A 26098-nucleotide genomic window follows, 5' to 3' on the forward strand; every position below is an offset into this window, starting at 1 on the left:
CTATTTTCTTCCTCGGACAAGTTGGGTTACCGGTTGGCGAGATGGGTGACTGGAAGACCATGTCTATAGTTGAAGCTGGACTTTCCCCGGGTGAGTGTTTGTGTAACATTTCTATAGCGCCTTTCACGACCTCAGGACGTCCCAAAGCGCTTTACAGCCAATGAAGTACTACGTGAAGTGTAGTCACTGTTGTAATGTAGGAAACACCGGCAGCCAATTTGCGCACAGCAAGCTCCCACAAACAGCAATGTGATAATGAGCAGATAATCTGTTTTAGTGATGTTGGATGAGGGATAAATATTGGCCAGGACACCGGGGAGAACTCCCCATCCCCAGCTAGTTCAATAGTGCTGTGCGATGAGAAATGAATGAGATTAAATGTTGCTTCCTGTCTCGGCTACTAACTCTGTTGGTTAACTCCTACATTAACCAGTCCTGCCTCCTCTGCCTTCCTTCAATTTTTGATTGATTTACTGTAAGATTTGTGAAGCAAGACAGCACTGCCCTGTGGGCACTGCTGCAGTTTGGCCCTCCAGCTGTAGTTTGGACACCCTCGGCCTAACTGACTCTCGGTTGTGACCTCTTTAAATCCAATCTGTCCACAGATGCAAAGAGTTTCATCTTGAGGCGTGTTTCTCAATCTGCGTCTCCATTCTCCACTGCCAGCACCATAACTCTGCACTGCTCCCCAGTGCTGTTGCATACAAGTCTTTTCAACCAAAGTGCTTTCTGCTGGGGCGACAACGTCGAGGAGTGCCTCTTGTACCTAAACAAGGTAGGCTGAAGTGAAATGCTGGTTTAGTTTTGGGGGCCGATGGTGTAAATACAGATGCTGTGGTCTCTGGAATCGTGTGACACTACTGTTCACTACGGCCATAGCAAGAAACCATCGGTCTGATCCTGGACACGACAGGCTCAAAGCAAACCAAGGACCCTAAACTCTACCCAGAATTTAAAATTTGATTTTAACATTCTCATCCTTGTTTTCCAATCCCTCCATGGCCTTGCCCCCCTCCCTATCTCTGTAATCTCCTCCAGCCCCACAACCCCCCCGAGATCTCTGCGCTCCTCCAATTCTGGCCTCTTGAGCATCCCTGATTATAATCGCTCACCCACTGGTGGCTGTGCCTTCAGCTGCCTGGGCCCTAAGCTCTGGAATTCCCTCCCTAAACCTCTCCGCGCCTCTCTCTCTCTCTCTCTCCTTTAAGACGCTCCTTAAAACCGACCTCTTTGACCAAGCTTTTGATCACCTGCCCTAATTTATCCTTATGTGGCTCGGTGTCAAATTTTGTTTTGACACTCCTGTGCAGTGCCTTGGGATGTTTTACGATGTTAAAAGTGCTATATAATACAAGTTGTTTATTTTTTTGTTGAAGAAATTAAATACATACCCGAGTCTTTCGATTTTCTTCTCTCCGTCTGTTCATTTCCAAAGATTCACAACCGAGTGAAGAAATTCCTCCTCATCTCAGTCTTAAATGGCCGATCCCTTATCCTGAGTATGCCCCCTAGTTCTAGACTCTCCAGCCAGGGGAAACAACCTCCCAGCATCTACCCTGTCAATCCCCCTCAGAATCTTGTATGTTTCAATGAGATCACCTCTCATTCTTCTAAACTCCAGAGAGTATCGGCCCAATCTACTCAATCTCTCCTCATAGGACAACCCTCTCATCCCAGGAATCAATCTAGTGAACCTTCGTTGCACCGCCTCCAAGGCAAGCATATCCTTCCTTGGATAAGGAGACCAAAACTGTGCACAGTACTCCAGATGTGGTCTCACCAAGGCCCTGTACAGGAATGACCGTGCCCATCAGAAGCCCAGAGTAATCGCTTCACTTGTTTGCAGTCGATGGGTCCCGTGATTTGGATGCTGCTGCATCGGTCCCACTCTGATCATTTTATTGACCATTGAACCAGTTGTGACCCCAGCTTCTCCCCCAGAGGGTTCGAGAAGCTCCCAGGTCAGCCCAATTGAAAGCCCCTTAAAGGGCAAGACTCTGTCCTCCAGGAGTGCAGTGCCAGTGCACACCCAGTAGATGCCACTGAAAACCAATTGTAATCACAGGTGCGCTCCCCACACTGCAGGCGCAACATACTGAGAAATGGCCTCTATATCCCTGTTGACGAGAGTTTAATTTTGTGGCAATCTCTCATTATAAATGGTCCTGGGGGGGGAGGAGGGGTATTGGTGCTGAAATGAAGACCTGTAGCTCTCTGTGCCAGCATGAGTCTTGTATTAAATGGCCAGCTTTGGTTTATAGTTGCACAATGTATAACCGTGGCTGCAGTGTGTACCATCTACAAGATGCACTGCAGCAACTCACCAAGGCTTCTTCAGCAGCACCTCCCAAACCCGCGACCACCTCCACCTAGAAGGACAAGGGCAGCAGCACCTCCAAGTCACACACCATCCTGACTTGGAAATATATCGGCCGTTCCTTCATCGTCGCTGGGTCAAAATCCTGGAACTCCCTCCCTAACAGCACTGTGGGAGCGCCTACACCACACGGACTGCAGCGGTTCAAGAAGGCGGCTCACCACCACCTTCTCAAGGGCAATTAGGGATGGGCAATAAATGCCGGCCTTGCCAGTGACGCCCACATCCCGGGAACGAATAAGAAAAAAACTTGTTTTGTGACGTGGCATAGAACACTAGTTGGGCCGAATGGCCTGTTTCTGTGCTGCATATTCGATGCATCTATACACTTTAGTGGAGTGTAGGCAGTCCCAGCATGGGTTAGGCCCAGACTGAAGCTCGGTTTGCCATTTCCCCCAATATTTGTAAGCTTTGAGTGAGGCTGTCTGGTTAATGCTGGTATGGGCTGCTTGTACAGGGCCTCCTTTCTACCAGCTGTCAGTCTGTCCCGCAGTTACACATTGCCCGAGAGATGAGTGGACAGTTTTTTTTGAGCCATTTCCCCCAGTCTCTCATTTTTGAGGAGCCGGTGTTGAGCAAATGGGGATGACTGTTCATCAAATATTGCAGGAGCTGAGTGCACTGGGACTTCCTTCTCTGCACGACGATGATAGTTTTGAGGAGAGTCTGGCTTCGAGCTTCAACCTCGTAGCACTAATAAACTGCGTGTACAGCCTGCTGCAGCTCCACCGCAAGAGTGTGGCTAAAGTGGATGGACTAGAAGCGGAGCGTTTTAAATCCTTCAGCGAGCAGGATTGCTTGAAAAGCAGCCAGTTAAAACTACAGGTGGGTTAAACTGGAAGTGGGGCCTGTAAGGTAAACCTATTAGCAAATCTTAATGTTGGGGCTGACGTAAGAAAACTATGAGGCACTTGGTCTGAGTATTAAACAAAGCTTTAATCAACTGTTTTTCAACATGGAGATCTAGTTGTGTCCTTCACTAGTTCCTGTTAAAGAATGTCCTGAGCAAGCTGGGCCCGTGCCCAAGTATTTATACTCTCCCTGGACAGCGCCACCAGCAGGCCGCCCAGTATTATTTCATAAGTCATTCCCACATGACTGACAAGATTCATGTCCGGGGCGTTACTGGCTGAGGATACTGAAGGTGACCATTCCGGCCGCCTGTCCAGGTAGAGGTCTGGGGTTCATCGGCACCTTGCCTCCACTGCACTCCTCTCGCCAAAGCGAGGTGGTTTGGTTTAATGGGTGTTGGGGAGGATCTTGCTCACATCTCTCTTTCCCATTGTTCTCGACCTGCTTGTTTCACAGTGCTAGCAGAGGCTTCGGGATTGATCCACCAAGGTAGCAGAAAGCTTCAGAATGGGAATTCAACACCGTTGGCCCGTTTCTTTATTAAAGCGTGTGGCACGAGAGATTCATGCTGGAGATCAATCAGCTGCTCCGACAGTGCGGCGCTCCCCCGGCGCCGCCCCTCCGACAGTGCGGCGCTCCCCCGGCGCCGCCCCTCCGACGGTGCGGCGCTCCCCCGGCGCCGCCCCTCCGACGGTGCGGCGCTCCCCCGGCGCCGCCCCTCCGATGGTGCGGCGCTCCCCCGGCGCCGCCCCTCCGACGGTGCGGCGCTCCCCCGGCGCCGCCCCTCCGACGGTGCGGCGCTCCTCCGACGGTGCGGCGCTCCCCCGGCGCCGCCCCTCCGACGGTGCGGCGCTCCCCCGGCGCCGCCCCTCCGACGGTGCGGCGCTCCCCCGGCGCCGCCCCTCCGACGGTGCGGCGCTCCCCCGGCGCCGCCCCCGGCGCCGCCCCTCCGACGGTGCGGCGCTCCCTCAGTACTGCACTGGGAGTGTCGGCCTAGATTTTTATGCTCAAGTCCCTGGAGTGGGACTCGAACCCACAACCTTCTGACTCAGAGGTGATAGTGCGACCCACTGGGCCATGGCTGAGGGGAGGGAGGATTAAATAACACTGAAGTTTGGCCCTTCAAAAGCTATACTGCAGGCTTACACTTTCACTCGTTATACTTTCCAAACAGGAACAGGTGGTGGCGTTGGAGCGGGAAGTCTCTGCTCTACAAGTGAAGGAGCAACAAGGACAGAAGGGCATCTGGAATTTGAATAACCAGCTGAAGAGCAATAGGGATGAGGTAAGGTCCACTGCTGAGATGGTGAACTAGGCCTGTAACCATGCCGAGCTCTGGTTCTCCCCCACCCTCTAGTCCTTAGCAGCTGCTGCTCACTGAGTTCAGCCTGTGCTCCCGACCAGACGATGAAAGGAAAGGGGACGTTTATGGGGTTTGTTCTTTGACCTGCGGGTGGGGAGCGCAGAAAGGCCGATATCTAGACCATTGGATCCAGTAAGTGTGTCTGGGGAGAGACGATCAGGTGTATAGTTGCCCTGCGGCCGTATATTTCCTCCAGAGACCGCTTCGAACCATCGCTGGGTAAATACACCGAGTCACAGCAGCAAGGCTCTAGGTCTTGTAGTGAGGGCTGGGGGGAGAGGGGGAGGCTGAATGGGTGATACAGTTTGTCTCTGTGCCTGGGAGGAAGCGGTGAAACACTCAGCCAGGGTGCCATTCTTGATCGCTCTCCAGTGATCTGTTGGGGCATGTGGCTATTGGGCAAGGACAGGAGCAGGCTCGTTCTCAGGGCCCCTGTTTTTTCAGACACTTGGCTGAGGCAGTAGAAGTTGGCTGACACCCTTTGGAATTCAACCCCACATGAGGCAAAACAACAAAGAAAGGATGAACAGGCTGGGGCTCTTTTCTCTTGAAAAGAGAAGGCTGAGGGGTGACCTAATAGAGGTCTTTAAAATTATGAAAGGTTTTGATAGAGTGGATACAGAGAGAATGTTTCCACTTGTGGGGAAGAGCATAACTAGAGGCCGTCAATGTAAGATAGTCACCAAGAAATCCAATAGAGAATTCAGGAGAAACTTCTTTACCCAGAGAGTGGTGAGAATGTGGAACTCGCTCCCACAGGGAGTGGTTGAGGCGAATAGTATCGATACATTTAAGGGGAGGCTGGACAAGCATCTGAGGGAGAAGGGAATAGAGGGTTATGGTGATAGAGTTAGATGAGGAAAGACGGGAGGAGGCTCGAGTGGAGCATAAACACCGGCATGGACTGGTTGGGCCGAATGGCCTGTTTCTGTGTTGTATATCCTGTGTAATAACAAGTTGCATAACGTAGTGAAACACCCCAAGGCGCTTCACAGGAGCGATTATCAAGCAAAATCTGACACCGAGCCACATAAGGAGATATTAGGACAGGTGACCAAAAGCTCGGTCAAAGAGTTCGGTTTTAAGAAGCGTCTTAAAGGAGGCGAGAGAGGCGGAGAGGTTTAGGGAGGGAATTTGAGTTTGGGGGGCCTTAGCACCCCGAGAAGTGACCATGGCTAAGTGTGTGCCTCAGTTAAACCCGGCATGCCGTGTTCTGGGTTAGTGACCGCTCCTGTCTCTAATACAGGTGACGAAGTTACAGAGTATTATTGCGAGTCGGGCTGCTCAACATGTCCATGACCTGAAGAGGAAGGAGCAGGAACTGAGCAAACTGAAGGAGAAGATGCATCACCACCTGACGGACAAAAGGGACAAAAGGATTGGTAACTTTTAATCTTGTTGTTTTTAGTGTTTGGGGGGGGGGGGTTCCAGATGTGGAAACACCGTCCCCACCTCTCAAACCATCCATGCGTCTCCCGAGCAGCTGCCTGTATCTGGCAAATTACCATAGCCGCCAATTGCAAAGGTGCCACTTCTAACATATTAAACGCGCCGATTATTCCGGACCCTTCAATAAGTACTTAAAAGTGAAATACTGCGGATGCTGGAAATCGGAAATAAAAGCAGAAAATGCTGGAAACACTCGGCAGGTCAGGCAGCATCTGTGGAGAGAGAAACAGTTAACGTCTCAGGTCGATGACCCTTCGTCAGCATTCTGATGAAAGGTCACCGTGACTGTTCCCAGCATTTTCTGGTTTTATTTCAGTAAGTACTAACCCTGTAAAAGGTTTAAAAGGCTCTGCTGATCTCAGTCAGTCGGTCTCTACCACAGAAGGCAGTAGAGGCCAATTCATTAAATATATTCAAGAAGGAGTTAGATATATTTCTTAAGGCTAAAGGGATCAAGGGATATGGGGAGAAAGCAGGGACAGGGTACTGAATTTGGATGATCAGCCATGATCGCATTGAATGGCGGAGCAGGCTCGAGGGGCCGAATGGCCTACTCCTGCTCCTATCTTCTATGTTTCTATGTCGGGTCTTCACGCAGTTTCAATCAGGTGTTTGCACCTTGTTAAAGTGCGATCACCTTAGCGATGAGAATCATGATGGAACTGCTAACAATTTGAAACGGTTGCTAAATGGAGATTGCCTGTTTTAAAAAAAATATATATATATATGTTGGTTGCTCTTTTGATTTTTACTGTCTACCGAGTATAGCGGGCAAATCGTGTTGACTCCAACAAGCCCGATCTAAACGCTGGGGACTGTACTTGCCTAACCTTCAGTCTCGGGCTGGAACCTTGGGCAGTGACCAACATGAACAGCAACACAAAAACACATGAACAAGGACGGACGGGAAAGCCTGTCCATAAACTGGGATGCCCTGTGCATCACAATAGATACACACCCACAGCCCACCCGAAAGAGATGAGATCTCATGGGAGAGGCCAATTCGGGGGGAGAATTCCTCCCCAGCCCCCCCACTTTGGCGATGGAAACTAGTCCAGGAGATTACTCTGGCCCTGATTTTAAAAAGGCAAGTAAATGTAAAGTTTTGTAAAATAGGTTCACTCTGTTTGGAACCCATTGGGTTTTTATAGAGTTTCAAACACAGGCCTCTGCATCTGTGTCTGCAGGACTGTATACTTTACACAGCTGGGGACTGCGGAGGAGATAAATGGGTGACCTCCCAAGATTGTCGGAAGGGATGAGTGGGAAGAGTTACTGGGGAGGAATGGCGGGACGGGGGGGTGGGGGTAAATCTATGCTGGTTTCTCATGGGCCTCTGCGAGGTCAGGCTATTTCGCCTGTGGGTTCGAGAGAACCTGCTGATTGGCAGCATGGTAGTAGCAAATTCAATAAACTCAAACCCCCCTTACTCTTCGATGTGTTTAAGCTATAGACATCCTGAATCACATTGGCCGATCTGATGGAAGACGCTCCCTGTGGAAAACGGGCAAGACTGAATCGAGGTAGGAAATGGTTTTTTTGCCGTCTCTTCGCCCTGTCAAATCTAAAGCTGGATTAGACCCTGCAATCCTAACCGAATAACTGTCGGAGGCCGTGTTGGCAGGCACTCTCTGCTTGAACAGATCCCACGGTGGTTCTGCTACTCTCTCATTACCATGGGGGGAGAAAAGGGAGTTTGTGTTGTCAAGTACTCAAGATTCTTGGGGATATAAACAAACTAAACACTTAATCTGACTTTAGTTCTGACGAAGGGTCATCGACCTGAAACGTTAACTCTGTTTCTCTCTCCACAGATGCTGCCCTGACCTGCTGAGTATGTCCAGCATTTTCTGTTTTTATTTCAGAATTCCAGCATCCGCAGTATTTTGCTTTTGTAAACACTTAAATCAGTTTGATATTCATAAACTTTACAATAGGGAGTGTTGGATTGAGATCAGGACAGTTTAGATTGAATTGCTTTCCATGAGGTGGTGGAGTCGGTGAAGGGGGCTTGAGTCAATCGGTTTCAGAGGGATCTGGGCAGATATTTCCCTTCAAAGTGACCAGAATGGCCTTGTTGCTGACCCGAGGATGCCTCCGCCATGCGCTATTTGCGAACTGGTCCGATTTCAAATGGGTCCTGCCATGTGTGAAGTGGCAGCCCTTGTGTTCCAGGAAAGTGCCTCCATTTTACTTAACGGAGTGACTGCTGCCAACGAACTGGAAACCGCACAGAAGCATTCTGCGCATAAATGTCGGGTCCCAAATTTGAAAAAGCAACGTTCCCCACAACAGACAGAGGAGCGGATGGTGAAAATAAAACTCTCTCTCAATCTGACTACATCCTAATATCACCTTCAAAGTCACATTTCCTTGTTCAATTGTACTGGAAGTGTTAGCAGTTCATTCTGATGAGTTAACCACGCCTCTCTACCTCTGCCGCCTCTCGTTCCCCTCCCCAGTCTTTGTCTAGCGCTCCTCTCTCTATCTCTCCGCAGTGTCTCTACTCTCTTCCTCAATGATCCTTTTCCCAGCCGGTTAAATCCTAACATCCTGCGCCACCAGCCGCGTGTTCAAACCACAACAGACAGAGGACCTGATAGCGATAAGCACACTCTGCGAGATCACAACAAAAATCTCACAAGCTGGCGACATCCTAATATCACCTTCCAGGCACATTACAGACCCCACAATACCTGAAATTTCCACCCCTCACCTTTCTCACTCTCCAATCTGTGGGAAATCAGGCGAGGAAAGCAGCACGGTGGCATAGTGGTTAGCACTGTTGCTTCACAGCGCCAGGGACCCGGGTTCGAATCCGGCCTCGGGCGACTGTCTGTGTGGAGTTTGCACATTCTCCCCGTGTTTGCGTGGGTTTTCTTCGGGTGCTCCAGTTTCCTCCCACACTCCAAAGATGTGCGGGTTAGGTTGATTGGCTATGATAAATTGACCCTTAGTGTTAGGGGGATTAAATACGTGGGGTTACAGGGATAGGGTGGGATATGTGTTGGTGTAGGGGTTACGGGGATCGGGTGGGATATGTGTCGGTGCAGGCTCGATGGGCCGAAATGGCCTCTATCTGCACTGTGGGGTTTCTGTGATTCTGTGAGAACAACCAAAAAATCCACTGGAACTGCGCGTGCGCGGCTACTTTGTGGCTGACAGCCATCGCGTCCTTTATTTAAACGGTTACTTTAAAAAATTTATTCACGGGATGTGGGCGTCGCTGGCAAGGCCGGCATTTATTGCCCATCCCTAATTGCCCTCGAAGGTGTTGGTGAGCTGCCATTTCAGAGGGGCAGTTACGAGCCAACCACATTGCTGTGGGTCTGGAGTCACATATCGGCCAGACCGGGTAAGGGCAGCAGATTTCCTTCCCTAAAGGACATTAGTGAACCAGATGGGTTTTTACAACAATCCGGTAGTTTCATGGTCACCATGACTGATTCTAGCTTTTAATTCCAGATTTATTTAATGAACTGAATTTAAATTCCCCAACTGCTGTGGTGGGATTTGAACTCGCGTCTCCAGATCATTAGTCCAGGCCTCTGGATTACTAGCCCAGTAACATAACCACTATGCTACCATACTCCCCATCATGCTTTGTTGTACGCTGCCTTTGGCCTAAGTTGACGGGCAGCTGCCCGCTCCATACTTATGCCGATGCCTCCCTCTCTGGTCTGTTTCTGCAAGGCCTGAGGTTCTGCTTTAGCGAGGCCACTCTTTCATTTCCCCTCACCACCTTCTGAGAGGCTCGGCATTCTCTGGTGCAACTCTACTCGGGACCTGAACTGAGCAAGGCTCAAAGCTCTGCCCTCTTACCCTGCTGCACTAAGTGTAGCTGCTCTGAGCACCTGGGCCACTCCCCTCCTATTTCAGCTGTGCTATTCCTCCATGAGTGTAGAACAACAACTTGTATTTATATAGCGCCTTTAACATAGTAAAAAGTCTCAAGGCGCTTCACAGGAGCATTATTGAACAAAATTTGACACTGAGCCACATAAGGATAAATTAGGGCAGGTGACCAAAAGCTTGGGCAAAGAGGTAGGTTTTAAGGAGCGTCTTAAAGGAGGAGAGAGATCCGGAGAGGTTTAGGGAGGGAATTCCAGAGTTTAGCGCTTAAGCAGCTGAAGGCATGGCCGCCAACGGTGGAGCGATTATAATCAGGGATGCTCAAAAGGGTGTAATTAGAGGAGTGCAGATATCTTGGGGGCGGGGGTGGGGGCAGCGGTGGTGTTGTGGGGCTGGAGGAGATTAGAGATGGGGAGGAGCGAGGCCATGGAGGGATTTGAAAACAAGGTTGAGAATTTTGAAATCGAGGCGCTGCTTAACCGGGAGCCAAGGTAGGTCAGCGAGCACAGGAATGATATTCGGGCAGGTGACCAAAAGCTTGGTCAGAGGTAGGTTTTAAGGAGCATCTTGGAATAGGAGAGAGAGGTAGCGAGGTGGAGAGGTTTAGGGAGGGAATTCCAGAGCTCCGGGCCCAGGCAGCTGAAGGTATGGCCGCCAGAGGTGGAGCGATTATAATCAGGGATGCGGAAGAAGTAGAAGTAATGAAGCCTGTAGCGTTGGTGAGGTCTGAATTTCCCCTCTAACAATCACTATCATAATTCAAACCAATCACTGTTGCCAGCTTTGACCCTTCATTTTTCATTGAGGAGCTGTATTTGTGTTCTGAGTGTGAGAGTTGATGCCATTTACTGCTGCAGAAACAACAACAGAAAATGCTGGAAACACTCAGCAGGTCAGGCAGCATCTGTGGAGAGAGAAACAGAGTTAACGTTTCAGGTCGATGACCCGTCGTCAGAACTGGAAAAAGTTGGAGATGTAACAGATTTTTAAGCAAGTTTAGGGGCAGGGAGAGGGGGAGGGGAGGAAAGAACAAAAGGGAAGGTCTGTGATAGGGTGGAAGGCAGGAGAGAGTAAATGACAAAAGGGATGATGGTGCGAGGCAAAAGGAGAGGTAATGGGACAAAGTTAAGAAACAAAAGATGGCTCTAGAGGTGGTGTAAATGGTGATGGCTGAATGATCGACAGCTGCCATGTGAGAGAGAGAGAGAAAACCTAGGGGCCGAGGTTATGGTCTGAAATTGTCGAACTCGATGTTGAGTCCAGAAGGCTGTAAAGTGCCTAATCGAAAGATGAGATTCTGTTCCTCGAGCTTACGTTGAGTTTTGTTGGAACAGTGTAAGAGGTTGAGGACTGAGCGATCAGAGTGGGAGTGGAGCGGAGAATTATAGTCACAGGCGACCGGAAGCTCGGGGTCAGGCTTACGGACTGAACGGAGGTGTTCCGCAAAGCGGTCGCCCAATCGGCGTTTGGCCTCCCCAATGTAGAGGAGACCACATCGTGAACAGCGAATACAGTATACTAGATTGCAAGAAGTACAAGTAAATCGCTGTTTCACCTGGAAGATATGTTTGGGGCCCTGGACAGTGGGAAGGGAGGAGGTGAAAACTGTTTACTGCTGCGGAGTTTATAAAATGAACCAGGAGATTGCAGCCGTACATTTGCTGTTGGCATCTCCTCTGCCCTGGTTGAAGATGGCATGGGCTGATGTTGGCAGCAGGTGAGCCACGAGAGCTCAGTTGTCTAGAGAATGACCCAGTACCAGCTTCTAAACACATCATGTCTGCTCTCTGCTGCAGGAGGGAAGGGGAAATGTACAAAGTGCTCGCAAGTAACTATGAGGCACAAATCAAGGAGCTAGCATTGGACAATGCAGAGCTGAAGAGGGTTCTGAACCAAATGAAGAGAGAAATAAGTGAATTTCTCAGTCCTCACAAGAAACTCGGCAGAGCCAGTTCTCCTCAGTCGCTGACGGTGAGTACTTGGCTTCTGTACTTGTGTTAAAAGGAACAATGGGGGTGTCTTTGTTACTAACTGATTCTAATGGGATCCTGCTTAGCCCATGAATGTCATTCGGACCCCGAGGTCTGGCACTGTTGGAATGTTCCAAACTCTCTCGTACTGAGTTGTGGGTTGGTTGTGGTGGGCGGGGTCCGTTCTATCGCTGTGATAGTTTCTGCTGTTGTGAAGAGGAGTATTATTTGTTTCACATCGTCACTGTCTTCTATTAGGATCATTTATTCCGTTTGCACTGGTATTACCGAACCTCTGCTGGGGCAATGTATGATGTGAAAGCTTCAAGTCCTCTCCGCAGCTCGCCGTCACTGCCCCCTCTGTAAAGCTGACCGGGGGACGATGCTGCCTAATTGTTTGACACGTGCTGTTGAGAAAGAAAGAAAGACTTGCATTTCTATAGCGCCTTTCACATCCTCAGGATGTCCCAAAACTCTTTACAGCCAATGAAGTACTTTTTTTTGAAGTATAGTCACTGTTGTAATGTGGGAAACGCAGCAGCCAATTTGCGCACAGTAAGCTCCCACAAACAGCAATGCGATAATGACCCGATAATCTGCTTCAGTGATGTTGATTGAGGAATAAATATTGGCCCCAGGAAACCGGGGAGAACTCCCCTGCTCCTCTTCGAAATAGTGTCCCATGGGATCCTTTATGTCCACCTGAGAGAGCAGACGGGGCCTCGGTTTAACGTCTCATCAGAAAGTCGGCCCCTCCGACAGTGCGGCGCTCCCTCAGTCCTGCCCCTCCGACAGTGCGGCGCTCCCTCAGTCCTGCCCCTCCGACAGTGCGACGCTCCCTCAGTCCTGCCCCTCCGACAGTGCGGCGCTCCCTCAGTCCTGCCCCTCCGACAGTGCGGCGCTCCCTCAGTCCTGCCCCTCCGACAGTGCGGCGCTCCCTCAGTCCTGCCCCTCCGACAGTGCGGCGCTCCCTCAGTCCTGCCCCTCCGACAGTGCGGCGCTCCCTCAGTCCTGCCCCTCCGACAGTGCGGCGCTCCCTCAGTCCTGCCCCTCCGACAGTGCGGCGCTCCCTCAGTCCTGCCCCTCCGACAGTGCGGCGCTCCCTCAGTCCTGCCCCTCCGACAGTGCGGCGCTCCCTCAGTCCTGCCCCTCCGACAGTGCGGCGCTCCCTCAGTCCTGCCCCTCCGACAGTGCGGCGCTCCCTCAGTCCTGCCCCTCCGACAGTGCGGCGCTCCCTCAGTCCTGCCCCTCCGACAGTGCGGCGCTCCCTCAGTCCTGCCCCTCCGACAGTGCGGCGCTCCCTCAGTCCTGCCCCTCCGACAGTGCGGTGCTCCCTCAGTCCTGCCCTGGGAGTGTCAGCCTAGAATTTTGTGCTCGAGTCTCTGGAGTGGGACTATGAACCCACAACCTTCTGACTCAGAGGCGAGAGTGCTGCCCACTGAGCCACGGCTGAGGCTGACATTAAGAATGGCCTCCTGGGATGCTGTAAGCAGAATCCTGCAATCCCGGGTGTGAGTTTGTGCCGTTGGGTGGCGTTTACCTGAGGTGGCAACATGCTCCCAAAGAGTTTAAGAGGCAGCCTGTGTGTGCCACAGGGACTCCAGGGATGCTTTATGTCGTTGGTGCTCTCTGCTCGCTCTTTAACCTATTCCCATCATTTGCCCACAGGGATTTGTAAGTTTTCTGTGGCTGGAAAGCAAGAGATGGAACTACTGTAGCACCAATGCAGAAGTGAAGGCTGTCTTAAAACTAAACATCCTGTAGTTTTAAAGGGGCTGTCATTGCCACTCGGAGCTAGTCTTGCCTCTAGTGTGTTCCCTCTTTCCAAGAGAAATGCTGCGATTTAACAGCAGCACTGCCTGAAAAGGTGGTCGAGGCAGAAACCCTCGTCACATTTAAAAAGTACTTGGATATGTGCTCGAAGTGCCGTAACCTGCAGGGCTATGGACCAAGAGCTGGAAAGTGGGATTAGGCTGGAGAGCTCTTTGTCGGCCAGCACGGACACGATGGGCCGAATGGCCTCCTTCTGTGCTGATGCATGCAAGATTGTAACTGTAATTCATTGCATGATAAGCCCCCATCATCCCTGGAACTGTGCTTTTATCACTTTCCACCCCCCCCCCCCGGCCCAAGTGAGTTTCTGCATTCTGAAGGGGAAGTGGGAGAATGCAGTAATTGATTTCGTAATCATAGAATGATGCCAAATAAAAGGAGCCATTATTATTTGTTTTTCAGTGTCACCTTGGCTAGGTGGTGGCACTTTTACCTGAGTCAGAGGGTCTAGGTTCAAGTCCCACTTCAGGATTTGAGCAGATAACATTGGCCGACACTCCAGTGCAGTGCTGAGGGAGTGTCGGAGGGGCAGTACTGAGGGAGCGCTGCACTGTCGGAGGGACTGTGTACTGAGGGAGCGCCGTGCTGTCGGAGGGGCAGTACTGAGGGAGCGTTGCGCTGTCGGAGGTGCCGTCTTTTGATGAGATGTTAAACCGATATCGTGTCTGCCTATTTAGCTGGACGTAATAGTTTACAGGGCACTATTTTAAAGCACAGGGGCATTCTCCTGGTGTCCTGGCCAATATCTCGACCAACATCACCAAAACCGAGTAACTGGGGTCTTTACTGTTCATGGGACCTTGCTGTGGGGAAATTGGCTGCTGCGAAACTACAGCGATCACACTTCAAAAGCAATGAATTGCCATGGAGTGCTGGACATCTGAAGGTGTGATGGACACTATAAATTCATGTTCTTTCTCCATTCTCACAATTGATTGAGCAAACATAACACAATTGACTATCATCTCATTCTTAAAATCATGTCACTATCCGTAATGTTTAAACTGTCTTTTGCAATGTTATTGGAAGATAGATTCTGTTTTGTCAGCTGAATTATACAGCTCTGTCTATCACACAGTTTCCCAGTATCGGACAATTGTGTTGCCAACGGTTTTGATCCAGTTGGAGGCTGAATGAACCGAGGTCAGGTCTGCCCCAGGTAGACTGGTGGCCTGCCCATCAGAACTGGAGGGTTTTCAGTCCACACCAAGGGACTTGTACACACGATTGTGCAATGGGTGTCTTTGTAAACTGCGCTTTGAATGTCTGGTATTCAGTACTGAATACTTGAAGTAATGTTGCTGTGTGATAAACTAAGTTGCTGAAATTCTGTGCTGATTGCTTGAAATAGGAGGAAGAAATCAGCCTCAACGAATCCCAGGATACGGCCAGGGGGCATCTCACGGACAGCATTCAGAAGTACTGGACCTCCTTAAAGGATCACATGGAGAAACTCGGCGCCGTGGGTAAAGTGAATGGCGCCTTATCTCTTTACGGCAGCTGGACTGGCAATTATCTGATGCGCGAGAAGTGGGGCTTTAAGTCTTGATAAGAATTTACATCGTGTAACGGACCCCATTGTGTACAAACTTTTTCTCCTTTTACACATTAGCCAAGGAGTCCCTCAGCTAATGGTCCTCAGCACATCTCAAAAGTCCTTGGCTGGGTGGGGAGGGGTGGAGTTGGTGCTAGCTGCTGTTTCCAAGTCCAATACGAGGGAGCCTCTGTCCACATTATAACTATATAAAAAAGTGGATTTTTTTTTGTTTTTTATTTAGCCACTGGATGTACCCATCCCTAATCGCCCTTGAGAAGGTGGTGGTGAGTCACTTTCTTGAAACGACTGAGTGTCTCGCTGGGCCATTTCAGAGGAGCAGTTAAGAGCCAACCACATTGCTGTGGGTCTGGAGTCACATATAGGCCAGACCAGGTAAGGGCAGCAGATTTCCGTCCCTAAAGGACATTAATGAACCAGATGGGTTTTTACGGCAATCTGGTAGTTACATGGTCACCATTACTGATGCTAGCTTTTTATTCCTGATTTATTTAATTTAATTAACTGAATTTAAATTCCCCAGCTGCCGTGGTGGGATTTGAACTTCTGAACTAGCAGATCATTAGTCCAGGCCTCTGGCTCGCTAGTCCAGTAACATAACCACTATGCTACTGTACCCTTTGTGACCATTTTAAATTTCACCCACTGTTGGTTGGGCAGTGCTGCCAGTGTCACTCTAACCGTAAGGTATGAGGCAGGATATTGGGTTCATCCCTGCTCGCTCAAATAGGAGAAATTCCAGTGTCTCTGCACCCTCCCCATATCACAGCAACCACCTGTTTCTTAAAGGGTTCCAGGGTTTTTACCCCCACTATCCTACCCAGAAACCCTGTCCACATGTCGATCGCTCCCTGACGCCAGTCTCCCTTGTGACTGGATGGCTAGTGTGGGTCCAGAGCGGTCTATTGCTGCCAGGTGCTGTGCGATATCTTGGTCGGGTGACTGCCAGTTACGTTACCTGCACCCCCATCCCCAACATCTTGTTAATTTTTAAAAAGCAGCCCAACATCAGGAGATGTCTGTGAATTGACACGTCCATCCGTTCACTTAGCAGAGTGTAATTTACACTGGCTGTTTGCTTTCTGGTCCAGTAGCGTAGTGGTTATGTTACTGGACTAATAATCCAGAGGCCTGGCCTAATCGTCCAGAGAACATAAGAAATAGGAGCAGGAGTTGTCTATTCGGCCCCTCGAGTCTGCTCCGCCATTCAGTAAGATCATGGCTGATCTTCTATCTCATCTCCACTTTCCCGCCCAATCCCCATATCCCTTGATTCCCTTCATATCCAAACACCTATCGATCTATCTTGAATATACTTTATTACAAGAGGATTTGAGTAAAGACGTCTTACTGCAATTATACAGGGCCCTGGTGAGACCACACCTGGAGTATTGTGTACAGTTTTGGTCTCCTTACCTAAGGAAGGATATACTTGCCATAGAGGGAGTGCAACGAAGGTTCACCAGACTGGTTCCTGGGATGGGGGGATTGTCCTCGGAGGACAGATTGAGTAAACTAGGCCTATATTCTCTAGAGTTTAGAAGAATGAGAGGTGATCTCATTGAAACATACAAAATTCTTACAGGGCTTGACAGGGTAGATGCAGGGAGGATGTTTCCCTGGCTGGGGAGTCCAGAACCAGGGGTCACAGTCTCAGAATAAGGGGTCGGCCATTTAGGACTGAGATGAGGAGAAATTTCTTCACTCGGAGGGCGGTGAATCTTTGGAATTCTCTACCCAGAGGGCTGTGGAGGCTCAGTCGTTGAGTATATTCAAGACAGAGAGCGATAGATTTTTGAATATTAAGGGAATCGAGGGACACGGAGATCGGACAGGAAAGTGGAGATGAGGTCGATGATCAGCCATGATCTCATTGAATGGCGGAGCAGGCTCGAGGGGCCGAATGGCCGACTCCTCCTAATTCTTATGTTCAATGACCGAGCCTCCACCACCCTCTGAGTGAAGAAATTTCTCCTTATCTCAGTCCTAAATGACCGACCCCTTACTCTGAGGCTGTGACCCCTGGTTCTAGACTCCCCAGCCAGGGGAAACATCCACCCTGCATCCACCCTGTCACGTCCTGTAAGAATTTTGAATGTTTCAATGAGATCACCTTGTGGGAGTTCAAATCCCATCGTGGCCGTTGGTGAATTTGGATTTTAAAAAAAATTTAAAAAAAAATTTTAATCTGGAAATATAAAGCTGGTCTTGATTAAAAATGAGCGTGAAGCTGTCGGATTGTCGTGAAAACCCAACTGGTTCACTAAGGTCCCTTTAGGGAAAGAAACCTGCCGCCCTTACCCGGTCTGGGCCTATATGTGACTCCGGTCCCACTCTTAAAGTGGTTGACTCTTAACTGCCCTCTGAAGTGGCCACTCGGTTGTATCAAACCGCCACAAACCGGCTCACCACCACCACCTTGAGGGGTGGTCAATGAATGCTGGCCTTGGCCGTGTCCCAAGAATGAATGAAATGACTAACCAGCAGCCATCGATTTCAGGTGTCTTATTGGTGACTGTTCAGTATAACGAGTGGCCGATAAAAACATCAAAAACTAGGAACAGGAGTCGGCCATTCGGCCCTTCGAGCCTGCTCCGCCATTCAATATGATCATGGCTGATCCTCTAGCTCAATACCATATTCCCGCTCTCTCCCCATACCCCTTGATGCCTTTTAAGCTTTACTGAATCCCACTCTCCGTTTGCAATCTCTTTCCCCCCTCAGCTGCGCAGAAGTCACTGGTTGCTGTGGAGGCTGAGCACGTTGTCAGCGTAACCGACCACGACAAGGAAATTGCCAAGTTGAAGCTGGAGCTGGAGCAGAGTAAGGACATGATCTGTGCACAGCAGCAGCTTCTCGAGGTACGGGCTCCTGGGCAACACCAGGTTTGAATGGACACCATTTTCATACTGGAGCAGCAAATCCTTTAGCTTCTTTGATTAGCACAAGTGTTCGCTAAGGAGCAATTTTGTCCCACTTTTGTTCTTATAATGCTGTACGTATCTCTCTTCTCCCTGCACCAGTCTCCTCCCTCTTCCTCAGTTCTTTCTATGTTAAAAAAGACTCGCATTTCTATAGCGCCTTTCTCAACCTCAGGACGTCCCAAAGCACTTTACAGCCAATGAAGTACTTTTTGAAGTGTAGTCACTGTTGTAATGTAGGAAACACGACAGCCAATTTGCGCACAGCAAGCTCCCACAAACAGCAATGTGATAATGACCAGATCATCTGTTTTAGTGATGTTGATTGAGGGATAAATATTGGCCCAGGACACCAGGGAGAACTACACCCCCCTGCTCTTCAAAATAGTGCCGTGGGATCTTTTACGTCCACCTGAGAGAGCAGACAAGGCCTCGGTTTAACGTCTCATCTGAAAGATGGCCCCCTCCGACAGTGCGGCACTCCCTCAGTACTGCCCCTCCGACAGTGTGGCGCTCCCTCAGTACTGCCCCTCCGACAGTGCGGCGCTCCCTCAGTGCTGCCCCTCTGACAGTGCAGCGCTCCCTCAGTGCTGCCCCTCTGACAGTGCGGCGCTCCCTCAGTACTGCCCCTCTGACAGTGCAGCGCTCCCTCAGTACTGCCCCTCCGACAGTGCGGCGCTCCCTCAGTACTGCCCCTCCGACAGTGCGGCACTCCCTCAGTACTGCCCCTCCGACAGTGCGGCGCTCCCTCAGTACTGCCCCTCCGACAGTGCGGCGCTCCCTCAGTGCTGCCCCTCTGACAGTGTGGCGCTCCCTCAGTACTGCCCCTCCGACAGTGCGGTGCTCCCTCAGTACTGCACTGGGAGTGTCAGCCTAGATTTCTGTGCTCAAGTCTCTGGAGTGGGCCTTGAACCTACAACCTTCTGACTCAGGCAAGGGTGCTGCCCACTGAGCCACAGGCTGACACTGTGCTAGTAGATGTCCAGTGGCATTGCTCAGAGGAAGTCCCCTCCTCCTGCCCCGGTTTCCAATCTCCAATTACTACGATGGAGTTGAGCTCCGAAGGCTCGGAGGAGCATTTAACTCACGGGTTCGGAGTTCAAAGGGCAGCCTTGTTGAGACTTTCCCTCTTTACCGTACTGCAGGCGGGAACACTCCTATCTTTGGGGAGGGCGGGCGATGGTGACGAGGCTCAAGTGTCTGAGACGCGCCTGTTAAGGTGTAGCCCGAAGAGCGAGATTAGTCTGTAGCCATGTTTTGTCCTGCCCAAAAAGGAGAGAGACTCTGGGGCGAGGGGAGGTGGCGAGTCTTGGTGCGGCTTTTGTGCATTTACAGGGAGGGGTGGGAGGGAGACCACACAGGTTCACTAGATTGATTCCTGGGGTGAGAGGGCTGTCCTATGAGGAGAGATTGTGTAGATTGGCCTGATATTCTCTGGAGTTTAGAAGAATGAGAGGTGATCTCATTGAAACATATAAGATTCTGAGGGGGATTGACAGGGTAGATGCTGAGAGGTTGTTTCCCCCTGGCTGGAGAGTCTAGAACTAGGGGGCATAGTCTCAGGATAAGGAGTCGGCCATTTAAGACCGAGATGAGGACCTTCCTCCGACATCCTAGAACAAGGATTCAGAGATGTGACGCTTTAGTACGCAAGTGGGCAGTCCTGGTGGTTCGCAGTTTAATGGGATCTCCAGAGGTTGTAGGGACGTAATGAAATGGGGTAGTTTGTGCCAAAACTCCTCTTTTTTTTAAAAAAGCGGATTTCGGCCGCTTTAATATTCCAGGACCAGTTGGCCGTTCGGCAGGAAGATCTCGCCCAAGGTTCTGATCTGCTGGAGGAGCAGGAATGGTTTTACAAAGAGCGCCAGCTGTTTGAGGAGCAGCGAAAGAACTTCAAGGCGGAGCGGGAAAAGTTCACGGAGGCAGCAATTCGACTGGGTCAGGAGGTGAGTTGGGAACTGCTCCTGATATTCCTGCTACTGGACCGAGCATCTAAAGAGCCCAAGGGGATGCTTGCGTCGGTTCTATTGCGGAACAGTTGTGGAGCCAGGACTCTTCCCCCCCCCCCCCCCCCCCCCCCCCACCCACCCCCCCCCCCCCCCGAACCCACACTTTTACCCCCCCCCCCCGAACCCACACTTTTATTTTAAATGGTGAGAAACTATTAAATGTTGATGTTCAAAGGGATTTTGGTGTCCGAGTACAAGAAACCGAGTTAACCGCGGGGACAGCGGGCACACGCGGGGACAGCGGGCACACGCGGGGACAGCGGGCACAGGCGGGGACAGCGGGCACAGGCGGGGACAGCGGGCACAGGCGGGGACAGCGGGCACAGGCGGGGACAGCGGGCACAGGCGGGGACAGCGGGCACAGGCGGGGACAGCGGGCACAGGCGGGGACAGCGGGCACAGGCGGGGACAGCGGGCACAGGCGGGGACAGCGGGCACAGGCGGGGACAGCGGGCACAGGCGGGGACAGCGGGCACAGGCGGGGACAGCGGGCACAGGCGGGGACAGCGGGCACAGGCGGGGACAGCGGGCACAGGCGGGGACAGCGGGCACAGGCGGGGACAGCGGGCACAGGCGGGGACAGCGGGCACAGGCGGGGACAGCGGGCACAGGCGGGGACAGCGGGCACAGGCGGGGACAGCGGGCACAGGCGGGGACAGCGGGCACAGGCGGGGACAGCGGGCACAGGCGGGCACAGGCGGGGACAGCGGGCACAGGCGGGGACAGCGGGCACAGGCGGGGACAGCGGGCACAGGCGGGGACAGCGGGCACAGGCGGGGACAGCGGGGACAGCGGGGACAGGCGGGGACAGCGGGGACAGGCGGGGACAGCGGGGACAGCGGGCACAGGCGGGGACAGCGGGCACAGGCGGGGACAGCGGGCACAGGCGGGGACAGCGGGCACAGGCGGGGACAGCGGGGACAGGCGGGGACAGCGGGGACAGCGGGCACACGCGGGGACAGCGGGCACACGCGAAGGCAAATGGCATCTTGGCCTTTATTGCAAGGGAGTTGGAGTATAAGAGTCAGGAAGTCTTGCTCCAATTGTACAGGGCCTTGGTGAGACCACACCTGGAGTACTGGGCACAGTTTTGGTCTCCTTATCTAAGGAAGGAGATACTTGCCTTGGAGGCGGTTCAACGAAGGTTCACTAGATTGATTCCTGGGATGAGAGGGCTGTCCTATGAGGAGAGATTGTGTAGATTGGGCCGATACTCTCTGGAGTTTAGAAGAATGAGAGGTGATCTCATTGAAACATACAAGATTCTGAGGGGATTGACAGGGTAGATGCTGAGAGGTTGTTTCCCCCTGGCTGGAGTGTCTAGAATTAGGGGGCATAGTCTCAGGATAAGGGGTCGGCCATTTAAGATTGAGATGAGGAGGAATTTCTTCACTGAGGGTGGTCAATCTTTGGAATTCTCAACCCCAGAGGGCTGTGGATGCTGAGTCGTTGAGTATATTCAAGGTGGAGATCGATAGATTTTTGGAATCGAGGGATATGGAGATCGGGCGGGAAAGTGGAGTTGAGGTCTAAGATCAACCATGGTCTTATTGAATGGCGGAGCAGGCTCGAGGGGCCGAATGGCCGACTCCTGCTCCTAATTCTTGTTATGTCCTCTGCTGCAAACCGCTTCTCTTTTGTTTTATTGCTTTAGAGGAGGTTGTTTGAGGAGGATTGTGCACTACACGTGAAGGAGCAGTTCTTGAACCTGACTCCATTTCGGGATCACAGGACAAAGCCCAACTGGAAGCTGCGGACTCCCTTTGCTATGGCCAGTAAGGGGCTACCTCTTTCTAAATCTCGCCTAATGAAGATTGCCAAAGGAGCGCTGGTTTACGATGAGATCTGTTTTATTACGTGGATTGTAGGATTGTTACTAGTGTTTTGGAATTGCATTCTGTCGTTCCAAATGTTTTTTCTACGAAAAGTAGTGGCCTTGGGCAGGATATTTTTTTTATTTGTTTATGGGATGTGGGCGTCGCTGGCAAAGCCAGCATTTATTGCCCGTCCCTAGTTGCCCTCGAAGGTGGTGGTGAGCCGCCTTGAACCGCTGCAGTCCGTGAGGTGAAGGTGCTCCCACAGTGCTGTTAGGGAGGGAGTTCCAGGATTTTGACCCAGCGACGAAGGAACGGCCGATATATTTCCAAATCAGGATGGTGTGTGACTTGGAGGGGAACTTGGAGGTGATGGTGTTCCCATGCGCCTGCTGCCCTTGTCCTTTTAGTTGGTAGAGGTCGCGGGTTTGGGAGGTGCTGCCGAAGAAGCCTTGGCGAGTTGCTGCAGTGTATCCTGTAGATGGTACACACTGCAGCCACGGTGCGCCGGTGGTGGAGGGAGTGAATGTTTAAGGTGGTGGATGGGGTGCCGATCAAGCGGGCTGCTTTGTCCTGGATGGTGTCGAGTTTCTTGTGTTGTTGTGTTGGATATTCAATCTAATAACTAGAGTGCAGTCTGGGGATTCTTTTTTTAAAATACCTTGTTTTCCCCCAAGTTGTTTGGGAGATACTGTGCACAAAACTAAGTAGATGGGCTTTTAGGACCATAGGAACAGGAAGAGGCCATTCAGCCCCTCGAGCCTGTTTCACCATTCAATGAGATCATGCATGATCTGCGACCTAACTCCATCCACTTGCCTTGGTTCCATAACCCTTAACTAAAAAAATAAAAAAAAATCTATCAACCTCAGATACACAATTTTCAGTTGACCCCCAGCCTCAACAGCATTTTGGGGGGGAGAGTTTTCCAGATTTCCCTTTGTGAAGAAGTGTTTCTTGTGTTGCTTCGTCCCTACCCCTTCCATTCTCCGACAGTCCTTCAACAATCCGAATTTCAAACACTTTTATAATCAAGACCACACAGTACATCTTTCAGCTCTTCTGTACTTCTCTTGAACCTCGCCCCTTTATGCTCAGCTGGCTGGAGCAGAGTTCTCCTCCCATTCCCGTTCTAATTATCTTTTGTAAAGGCAAGGGGGCCATACCCTTCCTTGGGGATCGGGGCCCTCGGCCTGCGGCCCCTCAGTCCCCCTGGTATGTTGGATCTGTTTTTGTGGTAGGACTCCAGTTGATGGCCAACGTTATCACTACTGCTGAACTGGCCCCAGGTTCGCTCTCTTTCCCCTCCTGCCCCCCCCCCCCCCCACCCCCCAACAGTAACATTTGATTGGCTGTTGCCTCAGACCACCATATTTGCAAAGGCATTGAGCATATTCAAAAGCAAAATAATGCGGACGCTGGAAATCTGAAACAAAAACAGAAACTGCTAGAAATACTCGCAGGTCAGGCAGCATCTGTGGAGAGAGAAACAGAGTTAACGTTTCAGGTCAATGACCCTTTGTCAGAACTGGAAAAAGCTGGAGATGGACCAGGTTTTTAAGCAAGTGTGGGGCAGGGAGAGGGAAGGAAAGAACAAAAGGGAAGGTCTGTGATAGGGTGGAAGGCAGGAGAGACTAACAGACATTGGGATGGTGCAAGGCAAAAGGAGATGGTAATCAAGACCATTGAGTGTATTACCTGGGCCCGCTCCCCTGACCACCCATGTCTTGGCCAGTGAACAACACATGCTCTGGAGAGAGCTTTTGAGTGAAAATAAAACTGTTGGGGATAGATTGGTGCAAGAGACTTTAATTTGACACCGTGTCTCGCCACCTCTCCAACAGCTCAACACATTTCATACCATGCATTACCTTTGAAGTACATGCTATTTAAACAAAAGTCACACTTGTTTGGGAAGGAAAATGGTGTAGTTAATCGTGGGGCATACCACTCTCGAGCCCCAATTTCAAGTAAATTAAGGATTAGAGTAGGTGAGTGACTGATCTATTCGGGAGCTTGCTTATTCTGTCTTCGAGTGCCCGTGTCCCTCTGTGTACGGGTTTACTAACTCACCTTTGCTTTACTTTACTAGGCCCGGACCAAATAAATATGTCGCCGCGTCTAACCAATCGAAAGATGGGCATGTGGTCCGCGCGTTCTCGCTGTGCTCCCATACACACTCCAAGCCCACCGTCCAAAGGAGCAAACCCCCGGAGGCACTCGCTGCCGACAACCCACGAATTGTACAAAGCATTGGGGATGATTCCAGAACAGAGGTGAGTGCCGGTGTTGATCCTGTCGGGTCCCTTTCGAACTTGCCCCATTACTGAAGGGTTTATCAGATGTCCGTGGTGTTGGCTGGGGGAGAGTGTGGTGGGGATGCAAGGTGTGAAGGTGCTGTGTAAAGTACATGTTCTTTGTCTCTCACTGCCTTCCGCCCTAACGATGGATTTGATCTTTTCCGTAAAGATGTTTTCTCCCCCAGAGGCCACTGTATTAATGAACCTCTCGCTTATGGGAATGAGTCACGTCCATCTCCCCTCATACAGGGCTCTCATTTAAGTCGGTATGTTTGGGTACAGCTCCATTGCGTTAATCCAGAAATTGGTACTTTGTACGATGCCCAGTTTATTACCGCTGACTACACACAAACAGTATCCTTGATTGGCACCCCATCCACCACCTTAAACATTCACTCCCTCCACCACCGGCGCACCGTGGCTGCAGTGTGAACCATTTACAAGATGCACTGCAGCAACTCGCCAAGGCTTCTTCGGCAGCACCTCCCAAATCTGTGACCTCTTCCACCAAGGACAAGGGCAGCAGGCGCATGGGAACGCCGCCACCTCCAAGTCACACACCATCCTAACTTGGAAATATATCGCCGTTCCTTCATCGTCGCTGGGTCAAAATCCTGGAACTCCCTCCCTAACAGCACTGTGGGGGCACCTTCACCACACGGACTGCAGCGGGTCCAGAAGGCGGCTCACCACCACCTTCTCGAGGGCAATTAGGGATGGGCAATAAATGCTGGCCTTGCCAGCGACGCCCACATCCCGAGACTGATTTAAAAAAAAAAAAAAAAAAAGTCCTCTGGTACAGCACTTGTCATCCCAACCAGTCCAAAATTCTCTCTTGATCTACAAAGCCGTTCTGAGATATCCTTTTTATTTGGGAGAAAAAAAATTGTTTCATGCAAAAGTTTTGGGTGTATGTGCGTGTGTGGAGCGCAGCGAGTGGTCTGCGTGGTTTTTTGTTTCTGCTGGGTCTCGATGTGCAATGTATCTGGTACAGAACCTGAGTCCAGTTATTTGTTTTGCCACAGCTTCAGTCCTTCAACTACTGCGCGGCTTAAAAGATCCTGCAGCACACGAGAGAGCCCGTCCAACCAGTGTGATTCAGCAACCCAAACCAGGAGCGGCCTGGGGTGGAACCGCACCGCTCTGTTTGAGAATGACCCTGATGACTCTGTGTACAGTGGACAATTTTGCACGCCAATCTAACGGTCGCATTTACTTCTGCAATGCGAGGGATGAGCCGAGCCATCATAACGTGAGTGCTGTGTTGCGTCAGTTCTGCATACACTCAGGAAATCATGTGTTTGTACAACTGTAGAGCAATTGAGGAGCAGGAAAACTAAAACCTGTTTGCGTCTGGCTGTCCCTAATTGCCGTTTTGTATTTCTCGCCTCCGCACTCAAACAGGGCGAGATTTCTATTTTAATTACTGTGGACGATGCATATCATTTTTTTTCCAAATAAAATGCTGTGGTGTTGCCTTAAATTACATAATGCTGCTACATTTTAGAGGGGGAAAAAAAACCTGAGACTTAAATGTTGCCTATTTCAGTCCCAGAAAATGCGGAGAGGCTGGGCTGGTGACGCCAGTACGCCTGTCCTCCTGACCAATTGGTCTGTGCATTGCACAAATAGTCTTTTAAAGTAAATTCCCAGATGCATGTACTTTCAGTAGACATTCTGGGAATCTGTATTAATAGGGACTTGCATACAGTTGTAGGTCCTTGATGTTTGAGATTCTGTGCATTTACAATATTGACTTGTATTGCCAAGGGATTGTGTTTAATAAACTCTTTATTTGCAGTA

At 50.9% G+C, this 26098-nt stretch overlaps 1 protein-coding gene across 3 annotated transcripts; it reads left to right on the forward strand.

Annotated features, from left to right (window-relative positions):
* Nucleotides 1-26098, forward strand: LOC147097750 (afadin- and alpha-actinin-binding protein-like). Of its 3 annotated transcripts, none has more exons than XM_085971820.1 (13): nucleotides 1-90; nucleotides 606-775; nucleotides 2987-3202; nucleotides 4404-4514; nucleotides 5839-5974; nucleotides 7489-7564; nucleotides 11690-11864; nucleotides 15048-15162; nucleotides 17976-18112; nucleotides 19930-20118; nucleotides 21836-21956; nucleotides 24088-24271; nucleotides 25321-26098. In XM_085971820.1, exons 1-13 carry the CDS (start codon nucleotides 42-44, stop codon nucleotides 25496-25498), a joined length of 1857 nt encoding a protein of 618 aa, XP_085827946.1. In that variant the 5' UTR covers nucleotides 1-41; the 3' UTR covers nucleotides 25499-26098. The 3 variants fall into 3 exon arrangements, with proteins under 3 accessions (XP_085827946.1, XP_085827948.1, XP_085827947.1); XM_085971822.1 differs by having other exon boundaries at nucleotides 19957-20118; XM_085971821.1 differs by having other exon boundaries at nucleotides 7495-7564.

Source organism: Somniosus microcephalus, chromosome 31 (assembly GCF_052327205.1).
Source record: "Somniosus microcephalus isolate GS21.2 chromosome 31, FLI_Smic_1.0, whole genome shotgun sequence".
Lineage (NCBI taxonomy): Eukaryota > Metazoa > Chordata > Chondrichthyes > Squaliformes > Somniosidae > Somniosus > Somniosus microcephalus.